General features: G+C 38.7%; 1 protein-coding gene across 1 annotated transcript in view; it reads left to right on the top strand.

The window, feature by feature from the left end:
* Positions 1-17,969, top strand: part of si:ch211-210g13.5 (inactive phospholipase C-like protein 2) — a 132,767-nt gene that overhangs the window by 75,958 nt on the left and 38,840 nt on the right. Inside the window, exon 2 of the mRNA XM_037544766.1 lies at positions 7,443-9,932. Coding sequence (XP_037400663.1) covers positions 7,443-9,932 — 2,490 coding nt within the window. The remainder of the gene's footprint in view (positions 1-7,442; positions 9,933-17,969) is intronic.

The following is a 17,969-nucleotide window of genomic DNA, read 5'->3' on the forward strand; positions in this document are numbered from 1 at the left end:
TGTGATTATTTACAACAATACACCAAGGATTTTTTATTTAGAAATGGTATTTTAACCATAAAACTATGCATACTTTATTAAACATTTTTCTGATCAGTTACAATAGCATTCTCAAATCAATGCAATTGAATGAGTCACCTTCAGATGTATTTTAACATCCCGCATGTGTATGTATGTATTCGTACTCCTTCAACATTTGCTTTCTCATTGTTATTGCAGAGTGTAGATGGAAAAATGTGCATCCCTTCATCTGTCTTCTCTCTGCTGTCCTCCCTTTATTCCTGACCTTGAGGTCATGACAGGTACACAGGACAGATAAAGTACATTGGCTTGTCGAGAGAGAGAGAGAGAGAGAGAGAGAGAGAGAGAGGTAAACAGATACTTATTAATCATAGTATCAATCTCATTCATTAGGTATTTAAACCTCAAAGCTCGTCATCAAAGAGCTTCATACACACACACACACACGCACACACACAAACAAACAAACAGACAATACACACAGGGGAATATTCAGCACAGGCGATGCATATCAAAAACCCACACAGGAACCTAAAAGAAGATGGATTCTTTTTGATATTGAGATTTTTTGTTATGCCTTCAAATGAATGAGCAGTGATGTGTGTTTGTCCAGCCTCCTGTGGGACGCAGCGCATGTGTGTCTCTCTCTCTCTCTCTGTCTCTGTCTCTGTCTCTGTCTCTCAAATAAAGAGATTCTTTGATGGAGCCATGTTTGTGTAAAATACTGTGTGTAACAAATCATAATTGTGCATTAATGAACACAATTATTGAAACCTACACTGTTAGAAATAAATGTACTATACAGGTACATGATTCATTCAACAAACAATGTAAGGGTACCCTCACCAGTGGTTTTAAGGTCCAATGGTGTACCTTACATGAGTTTTTCCTAGTGGAAAAATAGATATTCGTACCTTTTCAGAGCCAAATGTTTTAAATCAGAACATTAAATTAAAAGCCTGGAGGTGAGACAGGGTGTGTGGAGTCAGTACAACTTAGAAAATATCATTTCAGTGAATTGTGATACGATTATGTTCCCTGACTAAAGGTACTGGGATGTACCCCTGAGGGTACCACCACAGTGACAAGAGGGGTACTGCCCCAGTGACCGTGTCCTATCTTTTTTTCTGAGAGTTTATCATGCGGTTCATGAAGCACTCTTTGGCCATTATGTTGGCCATTAAGTCGTAGCCTCCTGTTAATGAGCTACACTGCTCGACAGCAAACCTGGCAGACATTATTTATTCTACATTGGTGTATTTTTTCTTATTGTATTTGCATTAATAAAAGAAGTAAGCCACTTGAGGTTGTGCGTTACTGTGATTTATTACACTTCGTGTGCAGTAAGTGTGTGCATGTAATGCATGCACTGTCAGAAAAAAAGGTACAGTACAGGGTCATGTTTGCCCATCATGGTAGAATCAATCTAAATGTTTTAAATAAAAGCAAAAAAAAAAAAATAAATAAAAAATCCTGGAGTCGATGCCAGTCTAAAAGTGGGAGAATTATGTCCACTAACTAAAAGTACGGAAGAAGGACGCTTACCGTACCACCCCACTGACAGTTCAGACCGCTTTTTTCTGAATGTGTAGGTTGACCAAAGCATTCTCAGCTGAAGTGTGTGCACATGAGTGTGTGTGTGTGTGTGTGTGTGTGTCTTTTCTAGCACACACACTCCACAGATGTTTACAGTAATGCCAGTGTAAATAGCTTGTGGCAAAAGAAAGACTAATTCTGTTACACTTCATGCTCTGTGCTGTACAGAATCGCTCCCTCAGTCTGTTTATACGTGTGTGTGTGTGTGTGTGTGTGTTCCCTTAATCATCTGTATACCACAAGTGAATACAGAAAAGGTTCTTCACGATTTCCTTGTTTCTTCCTCTCTTTCTCTCTCCCTCTTGCTGTCTCACTCATCTGTCTTCCTCTCTCTCTCTCTACCTCTCACTTTTTCTTCATCTTCATCTCTTTTCCTCTCATTGCTTCTCTCTCCCTTTCTCTTTCCCTCTCTCTTTCTAACTCTTTCTCTTTATCTCTCTTCGTCTGTTTATCTCTCGCTCCTTCTTTTTCCTTCTCTCACTCTCTCATTCCCTCTTTTTCTTTGTCCCTCCTTGTTTCTCATTCTCTTCATCTCTTTCTGTCTCTTCACATCTCTCTCCCTGTTCTTTCTTTCTTTTTCATTCCCTCTCTTTCTCTTCATCTCTCTTCCTTTCTCTTTGCTTCTCTCTCCCTCTTTTTCTTTCTCTTTTCCTCTTTCTACCACTCTCTCTCTCTCTCTCTCTCTCTCTCTCTCTCTCTCTCTCTCTCTCTCTCTCTGTCTCTCTCTCTCTCTCTCTCTCCCTCCCTTTCACTTTCCATTTCTTTTTGTCTCTCGTTTTCTTTGTTTCTCTCCCTTTTTCTCTTTTCTTTTTTTCTCTTCTCTCATCTCTCTTCCTTTCGCTTTGCTTCTCCTTCTCTCTTTCTCTTCTTTCTCTCATTGTCTTTTCATCTCTGTACCTCTCTTGCCCTTTCTCACCCTCTCACATTATTTTTCTCCTCATTTCTCCTCTCCTCTCTTTCCTTGTTTTTCTCTCAATTTCTCTCTTCTCTCTTTCTTGTTATGTTTCTCTCCATCTATCTTCCTCTCTTCTTCTTTCCATCTCTCTTCCACTCACTTCACTCTCCCTCTCTCTATCCCTCTCTTTCTCTCTTTCCCCCCCTCTCTTTCACCCATTTTCACCCCCCTCCTCCTCTACTGCTACCTGCAGAGCAGTGTGGCTATGTAGTGTTGGGCAGTGTGGCTGATGGACACAGGACTGAGTGCACATGCTTCTTCTTCAGTTCTGAATATTCTTCTATCATCTGAAGGTTCATAATAATAGGGGATTAAAATACACTGATGCTTCATGAAGGTGGTGATTTGACTGCAGAACCGGGATTAAAAAAGTTTAATAATGAAATAAAAACATCAAAATTAGTGTTTGGCCCAGACTAAACCACAATGATCTGATCAGGTAAAGACATCATTACAGCTGAACAGAAATGGTGGCATGTATTTCACCGCATGCATATAGCCATCCATTAGGCTGACAGTGCTTTTTCATTAGCGTAGTGTTTTATGCTGACACGTACAGAGTAAAGAAGGTAAATAAAATTTACTTCATTTAAATTTGTACATCATTTACACAGATAATAGATATTAAGTGAAGATTATATATATATATATATATATATATCAGTATATAAACTGAAGTGTGGACTGGGTGTTATTGATTTAGGTAAATTTAGTGCATGACTTTTTTTACAGCACACACCTACAGATGTATGCATAAGTTTAAACCTCATCGGTCAAATGACACATTGATTTCCTTCAGTGAAATTAGGTTAACGTCCTCTACAGAGAACTCACTTAAATCTCGCATTTGTTGTGTGTTTTAGTACACAATTTCTGTACGTACTTACAAAAACATACGAAAGTGTAATATAATGATGGGCAACAAATTTAATCTCTTTACTGAAAATTAATATTTTTCCTGTTAGTACTTTTTGTTTTAATATTGACATTTTAAAGCATAAGATATTAATATGATAAATATAATTGTATGCGGACTTTGTTTACTATGGAAGTCTAGAGAGGCTGTTAAGTAGTTATAATTTTCTGCATTGTTATCTCGAGATAAAAAGATGCATAACTCGTTATTTCAAGATAACAAAAGTTGTTAACTTGAGAGAACAAGTTACTAATCCTGTTATCTCAAGATAACAAAATTATAATCTTGAAATAACAAGTTACCTATCTAAAGATAACCATCCAGAAAATTTTAGCAAGAGCTCATGGCCTGTCTGGACTTCAATTGCTGTATTTAAGCTATAGCCTACTGACCAAAAATGAGCCCCTGAATCAGAGTAACGATAACCTTTGACTGAATTATGATTCCTGTATGTGTGCTTTCTTCTTCATTGCAATAGTTTGTGACACAAACTGAATAAAAATCCCCAAATTGTTAGATCACATTCTGTACATATCATAGAAATGCAACAACAGCATTGCCTTATTAACAGGAAAGAGTAGATGAAGCAGCAAAAAATTGAGCAGCTACACTTGTATAAACACGTATGAACTCAGACTCCTAACTGAATCAGATCACTGTGAGATCAGAGATTTACACCATTACTAAATAATAAGTGCCTCTGGCTACTTCTCTTGGAAATAAAATGTCGACAGTCCTTGATTTCTCATTGTTTCTTTCGCTGCAGTGCATTACCCTCCCTATATTTGAGGTCTGACCTAAACGGCCAGTCATTTCCTCTTTTTAAATAGCCACTCTTGCCTAATGCAATGAACACATTCTTACAGAGTTATTTAGCATGAAAATATGACCAGTCTGTTCTAGCAGAGCATTTTTGTCCAAAGCCGATCATGATATTGCTTTGTATGGCTGAGGTCCAAGAGATTCCACGGGAAGCAGCAGGCATATACATGCACAACCCCATGCACGTTGCTACATCTTCATAGAAGCAGCAGGCATAGATAGGAATTTGTATTCAGAACCACGTCTCGCGTTCCATTTTGATGTTTCTCCTGGCTGTAAAGATGTTCATGACTGTGTGCTTGTGTATATGATGCTAATGTCTGAAGTTATGGCATCTAACCTCTGTATAAATACAAAGGCCTATGTATAAATATAAAGGCAAACTTTGTGGTGAGGTAATTGCTTCCCAGCTTTAATGGTATAGATCTAGACATCTCTCTGCTTTGCCTTCTTTTCGTAGCAAAACTGAGCAACATTGCTTGCTTCCTTCTTTATCGGAGAAGGGCACCTGCACAAGAAGCTCTACGTAAAGTCGAAAACATTCTTCGATTGCATGTCATGATTCTTCTGCTTAATTTTCCTTCAGGGTCTGTTGTAGCTCATTCAGAACGCAATCCAGGTTAAAGCACTCCTAATAATTTCAGTGTCAGTGGGCGGAGCCAAGCGGCTGTAGGTTCAGTAGATGTATATATGTAAATGTGTTGCTTTTACAGTTTAGTTTCCATAAATGGATTGTATGGAATGTACGGACTGCAGAGTGAACAGCTTGTTTTAAACTCTTATCAGTATTTGCCCACTACATCAACTCTTTTATTAATGATAAATAAAATTAATATTTATTATTTGAATTCAGAAATGAGCCCTTTAAAGATAAAGAGACAAATGCTAGGCATCTGTTCACCACAGCTAACTTTATAAGGCTAGTCATATTTAAATACATTTTAGCTGGAAAACATGATGTCTGTGAAGAGATCATTTGCTGATACCAAACCTGAATAATTCCCTCAGTGGTTTTATCCCAAGTTTTATCCCATTAAATCTGTACGATTACAGAACTTGAGCTTGTTGTTTATCAGCGCTTCTCTGTGAGGCTTCCAATGTGCTGTAGCTGCGCTAACAAGATAACAAGATAATAGGATAGCCTTTAGCCGGCTGAAGTAGTCTTTCTATTTGGAGTGTAACAAAGAAAATGTATTTGATTTGATACAATACAGTGGTGTTACAGTTTGGTCTATTTTCCAGTAAAGCAAAAATAAGGAGTGGCTAATGTGTCAGTGTTTCTATCTTTAGTACATCAGAGCGTTCAATATTATAAAAGCACAATATTTAAAACTAAAGCTGTGCTTTGTCCTGTGCCAGTCTAATACTCTAACAACAAGCACAGTGTTTGAGCTCAAAGTTAGTGCATTAGCCACAAGCTAAAATGCTAGTAATGAGACAACAATACAAAGGTCTGCAATACAACTCGATACAATACGCTGTATTGTTACAACCTTACTTTCTATGCTTCTGTAGACTAAATAGATAAGAAACCGACCACAAGCAAGAAGTTTCTACACTGCTCTCAAGTGGTGTGTGGACATCTCTCAGTTCTTAAGTATGAAAATATGTAACGAAAAATAGACTAATTTTTGGCCGAATTTTTTATTTACTTTTTGATTTTTAAAATTTCATGGCTATTTGAAAATTCAAAAATTCTGATCTATCCCTACTAAGTATCACAGTGCATATTGCATCCTATGATATTTTCAAGTATTCAAAATATTGTTGTGTTACATCACCCACCCTTAGTTTGTTAGGAAGAAGCAAAAGCCAAAGCATGACTGCACACATCTCAATATCCGATCCACTGCAGCGTCAATGGCCTGCATGCTTATTTATAAGATGAGTTAAGTGTGCATCAATGTGTTCCCTTGTGTCAGTGTTTGGTCCTTAAGTAATGATGTAACATGAGGAAACTGTTATTAGACAGCTTGGTTACATTCTTGTGGTTATGCCACAGCATGCTGGATTCACTTTATAATCCACCTCATCATTGGCTCAGCCAGCAGGACATCTTGTTTATTTGCATAATTCATGGTCTGTGCATGTGTGCGCATATGCAATTGTGGGTTGTGACGTGTGCTCCACCAACTGGTCATGCCTGACCACACCTCACCTAGGGTGAAACCACTCACACTCACATCATTCTCTCTCTTGCTATCTATCTCTTTTCTTTTCAATCTCGCTCCTGATGTCCCCAGGCCTGATATCTCATGCACAGCATGTTTTTTAACCCTATTGTCTGGCCACGCTTTTGAAAATATATCTCTCAGGATTCCTCTGTAATTCCCAGAACATGCACTGATATATAAGCTCATGTAAAATCTAGACCATTGATGTACTAATGTTCATTTAAATTCTGAGACAGGCTGTGGAATGTAGATGTAGAGGAAGAAAAAGAATGTAATATAATTTATCATAATATATCATAAGCCTATTATAAGAAATGGTCTTTATTTTGTTTCTCTGATATCAGTGAGAGAAAAAATCTGGGAGGTATCTAATGTCAATATACTTTTTCTTTTAATGAGTTCAATTCTGTAACATGCAAGGATACTTATTTCAAGCAACCAAGTGGAATTAACTATCCTATCCTGCTGGTAAATAATTTACTTCCTCCTGGCATTCATTTCTTAAATGTCACATTCTTAAATGTCGTGTGTTTTTGTTTTTCAGTGGCTTTGGTCCTCCTGTGGTTTTGAAATGGCAGCAAGTATTTAAGCTTATGATGCACAGGCTTAATTGAGACTGGGTCAGGCAGGTTGAGTAAATTGATTTCGTGGTCACTTTAAAGTTGAGTGTTCTGTGTTTTCAAGCTAATAGTCTATCACAAGTGTCCACTTTCCCTGACTGTTGTTTCACATTGTGGTAATCACTGTTCCTGCAACCTGAGGCAGCTTTTTCTTATTTGAAATTTGCTGTCGTGTGCATAGGTTGTGTCTTTTGAAACACTGAAGCACTTTCCTTGTTCATCTACTATTTCTATTTTATCTGCATTATTATGTAGATATCCTTATTTAGTGAATGTAATATCAGGTATTTTCATCTATACAAGTTATACTGACCTCACTTGTCTTACTCTCTCTGCAGAACAGTTCCAAGCAACGGCAGGTGAGGAAGAAGACGGTCTCATTCAGTTCTATGCCAAGTGACCGCAAGATGAACAGTACTGCTGCCTGCATGGCCTTCATGTTGGAGGGATGTGAGATGAAAAAAGTTCGCTCCAACTCACGCATGTACAACCGATACTTTCTGCTGGATCCAGACCTGCGCTGGCTCCGCTGGGAGCCATCAAAAAAGGACTCAGAAAAGGCTAAACTGGAGATCAAGAGCATTAAAGAGGTGCGGTTAGGGAAGAAGACTCCTGTCCTACGCAGCAACGGTCTCTCTGATCAATTTCCAGATGAGTGCGCTTTCTCAATCATTTATGGAGACAATTATGAGTCTCTGGATCTAGTGGCAAGCACAGCAGATGTGGTCAGCACCTGGGTAATGGGACTGCGGTATTTGGTGTCATATGGACGACACACAGTTGGTGTGGTTGAACCCAGCCAATCTAGCGTGAGAACATCATGGATTGGCTCTGTGTTTGAGCTGGCTGACATCGAGAGGCAGGGACACATAGACCTGTTCCGTGCCACGCAAATTATCAAGGGACTTAATCCAGGCATGAGGGAGTCCCGCATTGAGTTGAAATTCAAAGAACTTCAGAAGGCCAAAGATTGCTATGGCGAGGGCATCGACTTAGACACGTTTGTAGAGGTGTACTGTGAATTGTGCACAAGGCCTGAAATCTTTTTCCTTCTGGTGCAGTTTTCTAGCAACAAGGAATACCTGGATTCAAAGGACTTGATGCTGTTTGTGGAAGTTGAGCAGGGAGTGGAGGGCGTGACGGAGGAGATGTGCCGTGAAATTGTGCACAAGTATGAGCCTTCAGCAGAAGGTCGAGACCGTGGCTACTTGTCTATCGATGGTTTCACACACTACCTCCTGTCGTCTGAGTGCCACATTTTCGATCCACAGCACAAGCGTGTTTGTCAGGACATGACACAGCCACTGTCTCACTACTACATCAACTCATCACACAACGCTTCCCTGCTGGAGGACCACTACTGGGGCTCCTCAGACATCAGCAGCTATGTCCGTGCCCTGCGTATGGGCTGCCGTAGCCTGGAGGTAGTGGTGTGGGATGGACCTGACTGTGAGCCTGTGGTTTATGTTGGCAGCTCAGTGGCATCCCAGCTGGCCTTTTCCAAAGTCCTCGATGTCATAAACCAATATGCCTTTGAGAGCTCTGAGTATCCTCTGATCCTGTGCCTGGTGACACACTGCAGTGTCCCACAACAGAGGGTCATGGCCCAGCATATGAAGAAAATACTGGGGGACAAACTCCACACGGAACATCCAAGTTTGGATGAACACTACCTGCCCTCACCTGAGAAGCTGAAAGGTAAGATCCTTCTGAAAGGGAAGCGCCTTCCACCTGACACCCAGGATTCTGAGGGAGAGGTGACCGATGAGGAGGAGGGGCTTGAGATGTCACGGCGTATGGTCAGCATGGATGAGAAGGACCAGCTCAACGGCATTGGCTATAAGAGGCTGCGACTTTGCAAGGAGCTGTCTGATCTTGTTACCCTTTGCAAATCTGTCCAGTTTCGAGACTTTGAGTCATCCAAGAGGGAACAGAAGTACTGGGAAATATGTTCTTTCAACGAGGTGGATGCTAACCGCTTTGCTAATGAGTTCCCTGAGGACTTTGTATGCTATAACAAGCGATTTCTGTCACGGGTATTCCCAACACCCATGCGCATTGATGCCAGCAATATGAACCCACAAGACTTTTGGAAATGCGGTTGTCAAATCGTGGCCATGAATTACCAGACCCCTGGCTTGATGATGGACCTTAATCTGGGCTGGTTCAGGCAAAATGGCAACTGCGGATATGTGCTCCGCCCTGCTATAATGCGTGAGGAGGTCTCGTACTTCAGTGCCAATGCTCGTGACTCACTACCTGGAGTGTCTGCCCAGCTCCTCCACATCAAGGTGATCAGTGGCCAAAACCTGCCAAAACCTCGAGGCTCAGCGGCAAAAGGTGATGTGGTTGAGCCATACATCTATGTGGAGATCCATGGGATCCCTGCAGATTGTGCTGAGCAGCGCACAAAGACTGTATCACAGAACGGTGACAATCCCATCTTTGATGAGAGCTTTGAGTTCCAGATCAATCTCCCTGAACTGGCAGTTTTGCGTTTCGTGGTCCTTGATGATGACTACATTGGTGATGAATTCATTGGCCAGTACACAATCCCCTTTGAGTGCCTGCAGCCTGGTTACCGGCATGTACCATTACAGTCACTTACAGGGGAGTTCTTGCCCAACACCACACTATTTGTTCACGTGGCCATTACGAATAGGCGTGGTGGTGGCAAAGCTCACAAGAGAGGACTTTCTGTGAGGAAGGGCCGCAAGGCTAGGGAGTACACTTCGACCAAGACCACTGGGATCAAAGTAGTGGATGAACTCTTCAGGGCTTCCACACAGCCACTAAGAGAGGCAACGGATTTGCGGGAAAATGTGCAGGTGAGACCAACATAGAGGAGAAGGCAATGCATGATGATGGAAATAGGATTCCAAAAAGCACAAAGTAATTCATGAGGTTTTTAGTTATTTAATTGTTGCAACTAAATATTATTTTGCTCCTTAAACTAGACCGTAGGTTCCTGACCCTGCTCTTTTGTTTTTCTGCTCTAACAACCCCCTCCCCCCTGCCCCGCCCCCCCTTTCAACTCAGGGAGGACTTGAGTTAAGTAGCTGATAAGTTTAATCATGTGTGTTGGAAGCAGGGAAAACCCAGGACAGGGGATAGAATATAGATGAAAAGAAATATGGCTAAATAATACAATCATTGTAGAATAGAACCATGGCATTCTGTAACAGGTATAAGATCATCTTATTGGAAAAGTGTCCTTATAAATTAATAAGCATACTCTCTTTGTCAACCTGAAATCGAAAATAACTTTTTTTTTACCTTGTTAGCTTATGTCCCCAACCATATTAAACTCAATTTTTCATGCCACACTACTTCATTGACAACATTATTGCTTCTCCGTAATCTTTGTTTGAAGTGTAAACACTTCTGTTGCTCACTTTGAAAATGTTTCTGTTGTGCCACTGTGCACCAGCCAACATGGAAGATGGTATTAACCAATAATATCAGGTTTTACCTGATATGAAATGCTCAGCTGTCTCAGAGACGCTTCTCTCAACAAATGTCACTGTACGGATGGAAAACTTATAAAGCTTCCACTTGTTATGAATCTAGCAATTATTTATAAGTACACAGACATAGAGACAGAAACCTATGTAAGAAAAAACTATTATATATCATACTCTCTAATATATATACATTTGAATACTTGAATATTAATTTTATTTTCCTATGGAATGTTCAAGCACTGAAAATAATCATAACACATGCCTGTGAGTTATTCAACAGCCCTGTATTATGAATTATTATGGTACCTTTAAGTGTGAGTGTTGTCAGTGGGCTTTTGCCAGCGCTTTTTGAATGCTGGTAACATCAAAACTGCAATTACTTTAAACACCATGCTCTCTGCTAATAAAATCAGAACCTGTCCAAGGCCGACCAAGGAGCAGTTTTTGTCATTCATGACTGGGGCTTTAACATGAGCTTGAGCGAGGCAAGAGCACTTTTTATGTGTCTGATATAACAGGCACCTCAAAAGGCATTATGCAAACAGGGTATACAGAAGGATTGACCCTCAATTAGAGAGACAGTGTGTGTGAGAGAGAGTGTGAGAAATATAGAGGGTGGGAGGAGGGGGATAGTTTTTTGTAGTGAAGCTCATTAGTGGTTTGGGTGATGCCCTGGAAGCCTAGGGAAACAAAAGATTTGATCCTGATTCTCTATGCACTAATGCGGTGTTTTCCTCTTTAAAGGAAGTGCTTTGTTGGCCTAATTACTTAATATTTACATGTCACGAAAGATTAATAAAAGGCGGCAGTTTGGGTTAAAACTTGATTAGACATAGCATAGCTATAGTGCATGGTGTAGTCATAATGAAAACATGTTTTGCAAGAGTTTGATCATTATTTTGTCTGTTAATTTCAGTTATATTTCTGCATTATTCATCATAGAACACAAACAAAGTTATGTTTGAACATGTATAACTGTGATTCAGCATCAACTTATGCTGTTTCTCAATCTATTGGCAGCATGTAGCAAATCTCGTTGGAGAGTTCCTAAACTAAAGTATTGCTGCGACTAATTTAAGAGCACTCAAACCTCAAGGGATTCCCCGGCAGCTAATTAGAAGGAAAAAACATATGTCCTTACTTAGCTTTCCCTCTACTCATTCCCTGTTGATTTTTTTTTTCTTTCTTTGTTCTTTCATTTCTCTAACTTCTGCGGCAAATGTGAACATCGCTTAGTGTTTCCTTGGACAGTCACTGGTATGTGATGAACTTCGGAAATGGCAAAAAGTTCTGTATAGTTAAAGATTTAGTTCTTCCCTTTGGCCTGCTAATTTAGCCTGGCCTTCTACTTCTTTATAACAGAACTGGCTCCAATATAGGCAAAAATGCTGCATGCTTGGGATCAGTCAGGTCATTGTTAGCTTGAGGACATTGCTGATGTTGTGCTCACAGTGACACCAGTGGCTGACACTAAGAACAAGATATGGATGGCTGATAAGAACTCTTTTTATCTCGATCCAAATCAGTTACTTAATTACAACAAATCATCAATGATAATTTATGTTCTTTCTGAATTGGCTTATTAAATTGCCTGCAAATTTGAAGATTGTAATTAAGCAGACTAAACATTCTCCAGTGTAAATTGCAAAATTGAGTGTATGCAGTAAAATGTTACATGCAGTAAAAGTTTTAGCTTAGCTAGGTCTAGACAATTAACATACTAACAAATTACTCCAGTAAAATTTAGTTAGACTAAAACTGAAATATAAAAATGATAGAATATGCCGCTTAAATGTCTGTTACAACCTATCAATGTTTCCATGTTGAAGTAGAGCTGACAAGTGATAACATAAGTGGTAACATAACATTTTAATCTCCGAAGAAGCACTACTGGAAATTCACACATTGTATCACACATTGTACTTGTGGAGATTTGCTGTGTAATGGACTGGTCATTCATTTTGTAACAGTACAGGCTCAACTCTGACTAACTGTTGCTCTGATAAAACAAGTGTGGATGATAAAAGTTAATGTCTGAGGCAGCAAAGGTCGAGTGACTAATGTTGTAATGACAAAAAGATGAAATCAGACATGTTCTGTGGTGTTTGGGGCTGTTGTGTTTTGGCCAAACTAACAAGAGCTTAGTTAGCAGGACAGATATGCCACACACTACAGCACAGGCTCAGTTCCAGCTAACTTATGTTAAAATGTTTCTCGCTTTGAGGAAATATGAGAGTACAAAGTCAAGCAACTGGTAAGGGTAAGCTGAAAGTGGAGTGGAAAGTGTTCTGTGGTGTGTGAGCTGCAATCGTGCTTAGTTTTTCAGGAGTAAGTTTTAAGTAAAATCTAATTTTATAAATACCACAGTATGCCTTATTGATATACCGCTCCAGCTACAACATGGTGATATGACAAGTTCACGAAATTAAAATGGGATCAAAACAGCATTAAAGCATTTGATTTTTCAATAAATTCTTAAAATGGCTTTAAAAATTAGATAAATTGTATTTGCTGATACCTGCAGATACTCTGTAAGCACCTATTATGCATAGGTTATGCATAGGTAATTTTTGTATGATTAGATATTGTTAAGCTCTAATAAATAAATAAAAAAAACAGACTACTTGCTTGATTGTCAAAATAATTGAGTACTCAATTACTGATATCAATAGAGAGCTAGTCACAATATATTTTTTACTTACACTTTACTGCTGGTCTAAAATATCTTCATAAATGTTCGTTGTTAATAATGGAAATTGTCAAATTAGTTCCTGTGCCTGAATTACCTTTCAGGCCCGTAATGCTTTCACCAACTAGGGAAATCTAGCAATCCAGCAATCAACTTTAAATGGAAGCTTTGTTTGTTTTTATTTAATGAACTAAATTTGTTTCTTTATCACCTTCTTTTTCTTCTATTATGTGCATTCAGCTATAGTGCTGCTTCAGGAGCAGTTCTCTATAGCTACTACAGAATTACAATGAGTGATTCCATGGTGCCTCTGAAGGACGCACTTTACCCACAATATGCTCTAAATAATGAGTTTAGCTCCTAAAAAACTTCTGTTTTATTTATTTTCTCTATCTGTAACAGGGAGTACACTCTGGTCATAAACTAGAATCATAAACTACCATAGTTTCTCTGTTCAACTGTTACGGAACATTGCGTTTTGTTGCCAATCTAGATTACTTTGAATAAATTGGTCACAGGCCATGTGTTGTCTTTATTGGACTATTGAGTTTTCATTATGAGAAAGTGATAAGACTGGCTTTACACAGTGAAACTTCCATGCAGCGTTAGTTGCTTTAAACCTGTATGAAAGTAAATTAAACTTGAGTTACATAATGTAAAGCGTCCTGCAAATAACTTGAAACTCATCTGCAGCAGTTGCAAGCCTCTTAACTTTCAAGCAACAAGTTTCAAACAAGTTTCATGAAACAGCCAATCAAAATACATAAATGCATCACATGATCGAGAATGATATGGAAAAATCTGAGTTGCTGCTTTGGCTAACTAGTGGAGTAATCATGTGTTGCATGCAACTTTCATTGTTTTCTAATTGCTTCATGTAGCTGTGAAGTTGCACGGCAATAATGTTGTATGCATCTCAGAGCAAGTTTTACAATGTAAAGCCAGCAGTAAACAGGGCATGAATGCGTCACATATCACATCAATATTTCCAAGGCATACTAGGCATTTATAATATATTGCTGGAGATTGGATTTGCTCATGCATGATAAGGAAGAGATGAGGATGTTAAAGAGATCTGTTTTGTTGAAAGATTTCAGCTTTGACATTACTTCAGTGAATTTTCTCAGTGGAGCTGAACAGTATATCATATCATTATCATTATATTAGCTTTTACAGTCCTAATACCACAAAAGGCTACAGTATGCAAATGATTCGTGCTGTGAGCATCTTGATCAGTCTCAGACGTGTCTAAGTTTATCTAGGCATTGTTTTGTCAAGGCACTTTTAATAAGGTCATACAGGGTTCACTTTATTAATATATTACAAGGCATATTGCAGTTGGACTGTGTATCAAAATGCTATATAATTTATGTAATGTCAAACCTTGTAACTCCTTTTTAAATTTTTATTTCTTAGACCATTTGAAAATGTAACATTGTGTGAACATTTCATGATAAATGGACTAATAGAAATGGTCCAAAATGACTCAAATCCCAGTAAAATGTCATTGCATCAATGTACTACAGTACATACGACAGTATGTATTATTATAGTATGTTGGTCATGCAGCTTTGACCCTGAGACAAAACACACAGTGCAGAGTGGACAGAAGTAAGATCCTTTTGTGCTGGTTTTGATGGTCATTACAGCAGACATGACCCACATACAAGTCTAAGTGCTTGTGACAGTAACCTTCATTGAACCATTTATTCTGTTTGAAACTTCATGTCTCCAAATACATGTACATATGTTCCAATACAGCATCTCCATTACATGTTTTAACCAGATTGACTTAAACAAAAATGCAACTGAATGGTTTATAATGAACACAGTCATACATCATACCTTTTAAACTCAAAGGGTCCATATTTGGGGGCGCACATCATCACTCTAACTGCATTAATTACATATTAGTTTTTTTAATATGATGATTTGTGATATGTTTAGTAATAAATTACATCACATTTACTCTTTTCTGAGTCCATTATAGATATCATCATTTGTAGAGAGCACCAAAACCCGTACAGTAACAACATAAACTGCATAGTAACAGATATTGGATTGGATGACAGCCTATTCTGCCTTTATCTTACTTTACTCATTTTGCTTTTACTCGTTGATTGATTTTTTGATTTTTTTATTTTTATTTTTTAAATCATTGTGAGCATTTCATAACTGTTTTTTAATGTGGTACTGTTGTTTTGCTGGTATGTTTTATCCTTTCTAAATTGTTTGCAAATCAGTAGTTTATTGATAATTATCAACAATTGCTCTCAAATCAACAGGTAGAGTATATCATTTTTTCCAGTGAGCCCTTTGAGCGTCGTATGACCGCCTTAAAAAGAGGTTGATTTTTACAGATGAAAAAAGTGAATGCAATACTAAAGCTGAAATATGTAGGTTTTGTCATTTGTTTTACACAAAGCTCTGCAAATGTGCACAGGGTCTAGTTGAGATTTTGGAGGTATGCAAGCTGTGCTAAGCCCTGGACCCTTTCTCTATGCTGCGGCGCAGATATGTTTGTTTATACTTCAAAAAGTTTTCACAATACGTAGTTTGTCACAATATTTATTACTCTAAGTTAGAACATACAAAGTAGTGCCATCTTTAAAAAAAATACCATCAAAACCTAGAAATACAGTGAAATGTTTTCAACATTTTACATGCTGTGCTACATTAAATCCAGTTAAACATGACTAATCTATGTGCAGATGGGAAGTGTTTTTTTTTTTACCCCTTGTGTGGTGCTGATGTTTTTGTTACTCAGTGGTCTGGTGGACCCACTGCATTATTACTTATTTTTTTAATCAATCCAGCCATAACAATTTATGTAAAAATACCAGATGGTTAAAATATCACACGTGACCAGTGTAAGGTTCTCCTTTAGCAGCTGTAGCCAATCAGCAGCCTGTCCACACGCACACACATGCACACACACACATATACAAACATACACGCACACTAAGAGCAGGTCATGTAGAATGAGAACAGAGTGAAGGGACACAGCACCTCCACACTTCTATTCCCCGTGGGTTCACCCCAACACCACATGTGTAATATAAATGTGAAGGGGGTGAACAGTGTGAAGTTGTTCACTCAAACACAACACAAGGGTTCTGATGATATTCACATTACGAAAAGCATTTTGTTGCAAATTGTGACATAATTTATCACAATAACGATAAATATCATATTGCTCATTTACATACATCTTCAGCCTTTAGTAGTTACTGGATATGTCTTAAGATGAATATCTTGATAATAAGCCAGCATTTTGAGAGGTTGAAGTTGATTGGCGGTAAAAAGAAATATGGGGACAGCTTCTACAACACCCCCTCCCCCCAACACCACACACACACACACACACACACACACACACACACAAAGTGTGTGGAAGAAATTATTCAGACATGTCCCGTAAGCAGCCTTTTTCCCGCGCTCTCAGTCAGTGTGTGTGGAGTGTGTGTTAATCGTGGTATTTGAACCGTGATAGGAGAGGTAATTAAACTGGAGGAGGAATGGGTGATGTAAAGGAGAGGAAAGTGCATTATACATGAGAAAAAAAGTGTCCGTGTGCATGTGTGTGTCTCCATGTGTTCTGAGGCTGCAGATCGTTCCCTTGTGGGAAGTAAATGTCCCAGTGCATATTTCCCCTGTTCTTGAGTTTAAACAAACTGTTAATCTAACTCACACCCTAGTCACATGCAGCAAGTGCGAGAGAGAGTGAGAGATTCTTTAAATCTCAGCCACAGATCAGGAGTCAGGAGTGTGAAGGACAGCTGGTCAGACTCACAATCCACACAGCGTTCACCAAGCCCACTGCTGTAGACAGAGCAAAAATATTCAGTGTTCAGAGGAAGAGGTTGAGGGCATAACTGATATGAAATATTTTGGACCTGAAACTGACGACCGTTTAAGCAGCAAAAGTTTCTGTTAATATTGACCAGTTTTAGGTCATTGCCAATCCTCAGTTCTCAGTTGCATTTTTTAACTCAACCAGACAGCAAAAACTCTGGTCCAGATATACTAAGCATTTTGTGGTAGGCTCAGATACAAATCATCTTTTTAAAAAAATGTTATGCAGTGTTTGATGTCTGAATTTAATGCCAAAATGTCTGGCAATGATTCAGATTGATGGACAAACTGATGAAATTATGCCTCTACACTGTGTGCACAATTATTAGGCAAGTCTTATTTAATCACCAACTGCAGTGCTCTCCTTTAATCTCAATCTCGTTTAATTTAAAAAATGTTAATAAACCTCAAACATGAATGTTTAAGAAAGTAAAAGTGAGGTTTTGGCTTTCTTAGGAGAATATCTATATGTGCACAATTATTGGGCAGCTATTATTGTGCAGAATTATTACGCAGCTAAATGAAAAACACATTTTCCCATCTCATGTTTTTATTTTCATCTGTTCAAGTGAGAATTATAAACAAACAACTCAAAACTTTCCAATGAACATTTGACAAAAAAATAAAAATAAAAAATCAGTGACCAGTATAGCCACCCTTCTTTTCAGTAACAGTGATAAGCCTTCCATTCATGGAGTCTGTCAGTTTCTTGATCTGTTGATGATCAACTTTTTGTGCAGCAGCAACCACAGCCTCCCAGACACTGTTCAGAGAGGTGTACTGTTTTCCTTCACTGTAAATCTCCCGTTTAAGCATTGCCCACAAGTTCTCAGTTGGGTTCAGGTCAGGTGAGGAAG

This window comes from Pygocentrus nattereri, chromosome 14, assembly GCF_015220715.1.
Source record: "Pygocentrus nattereri isolate fPygNat1 chromosome 14, fPygNat1.pri, whole genome shotgun sequence".
NCBI lineage: Eukaryota > Metazoa > Chordata > Actinopteri > Characiformes > Serrasalmidae > Pygocentrus > Pygocentrus nattereri.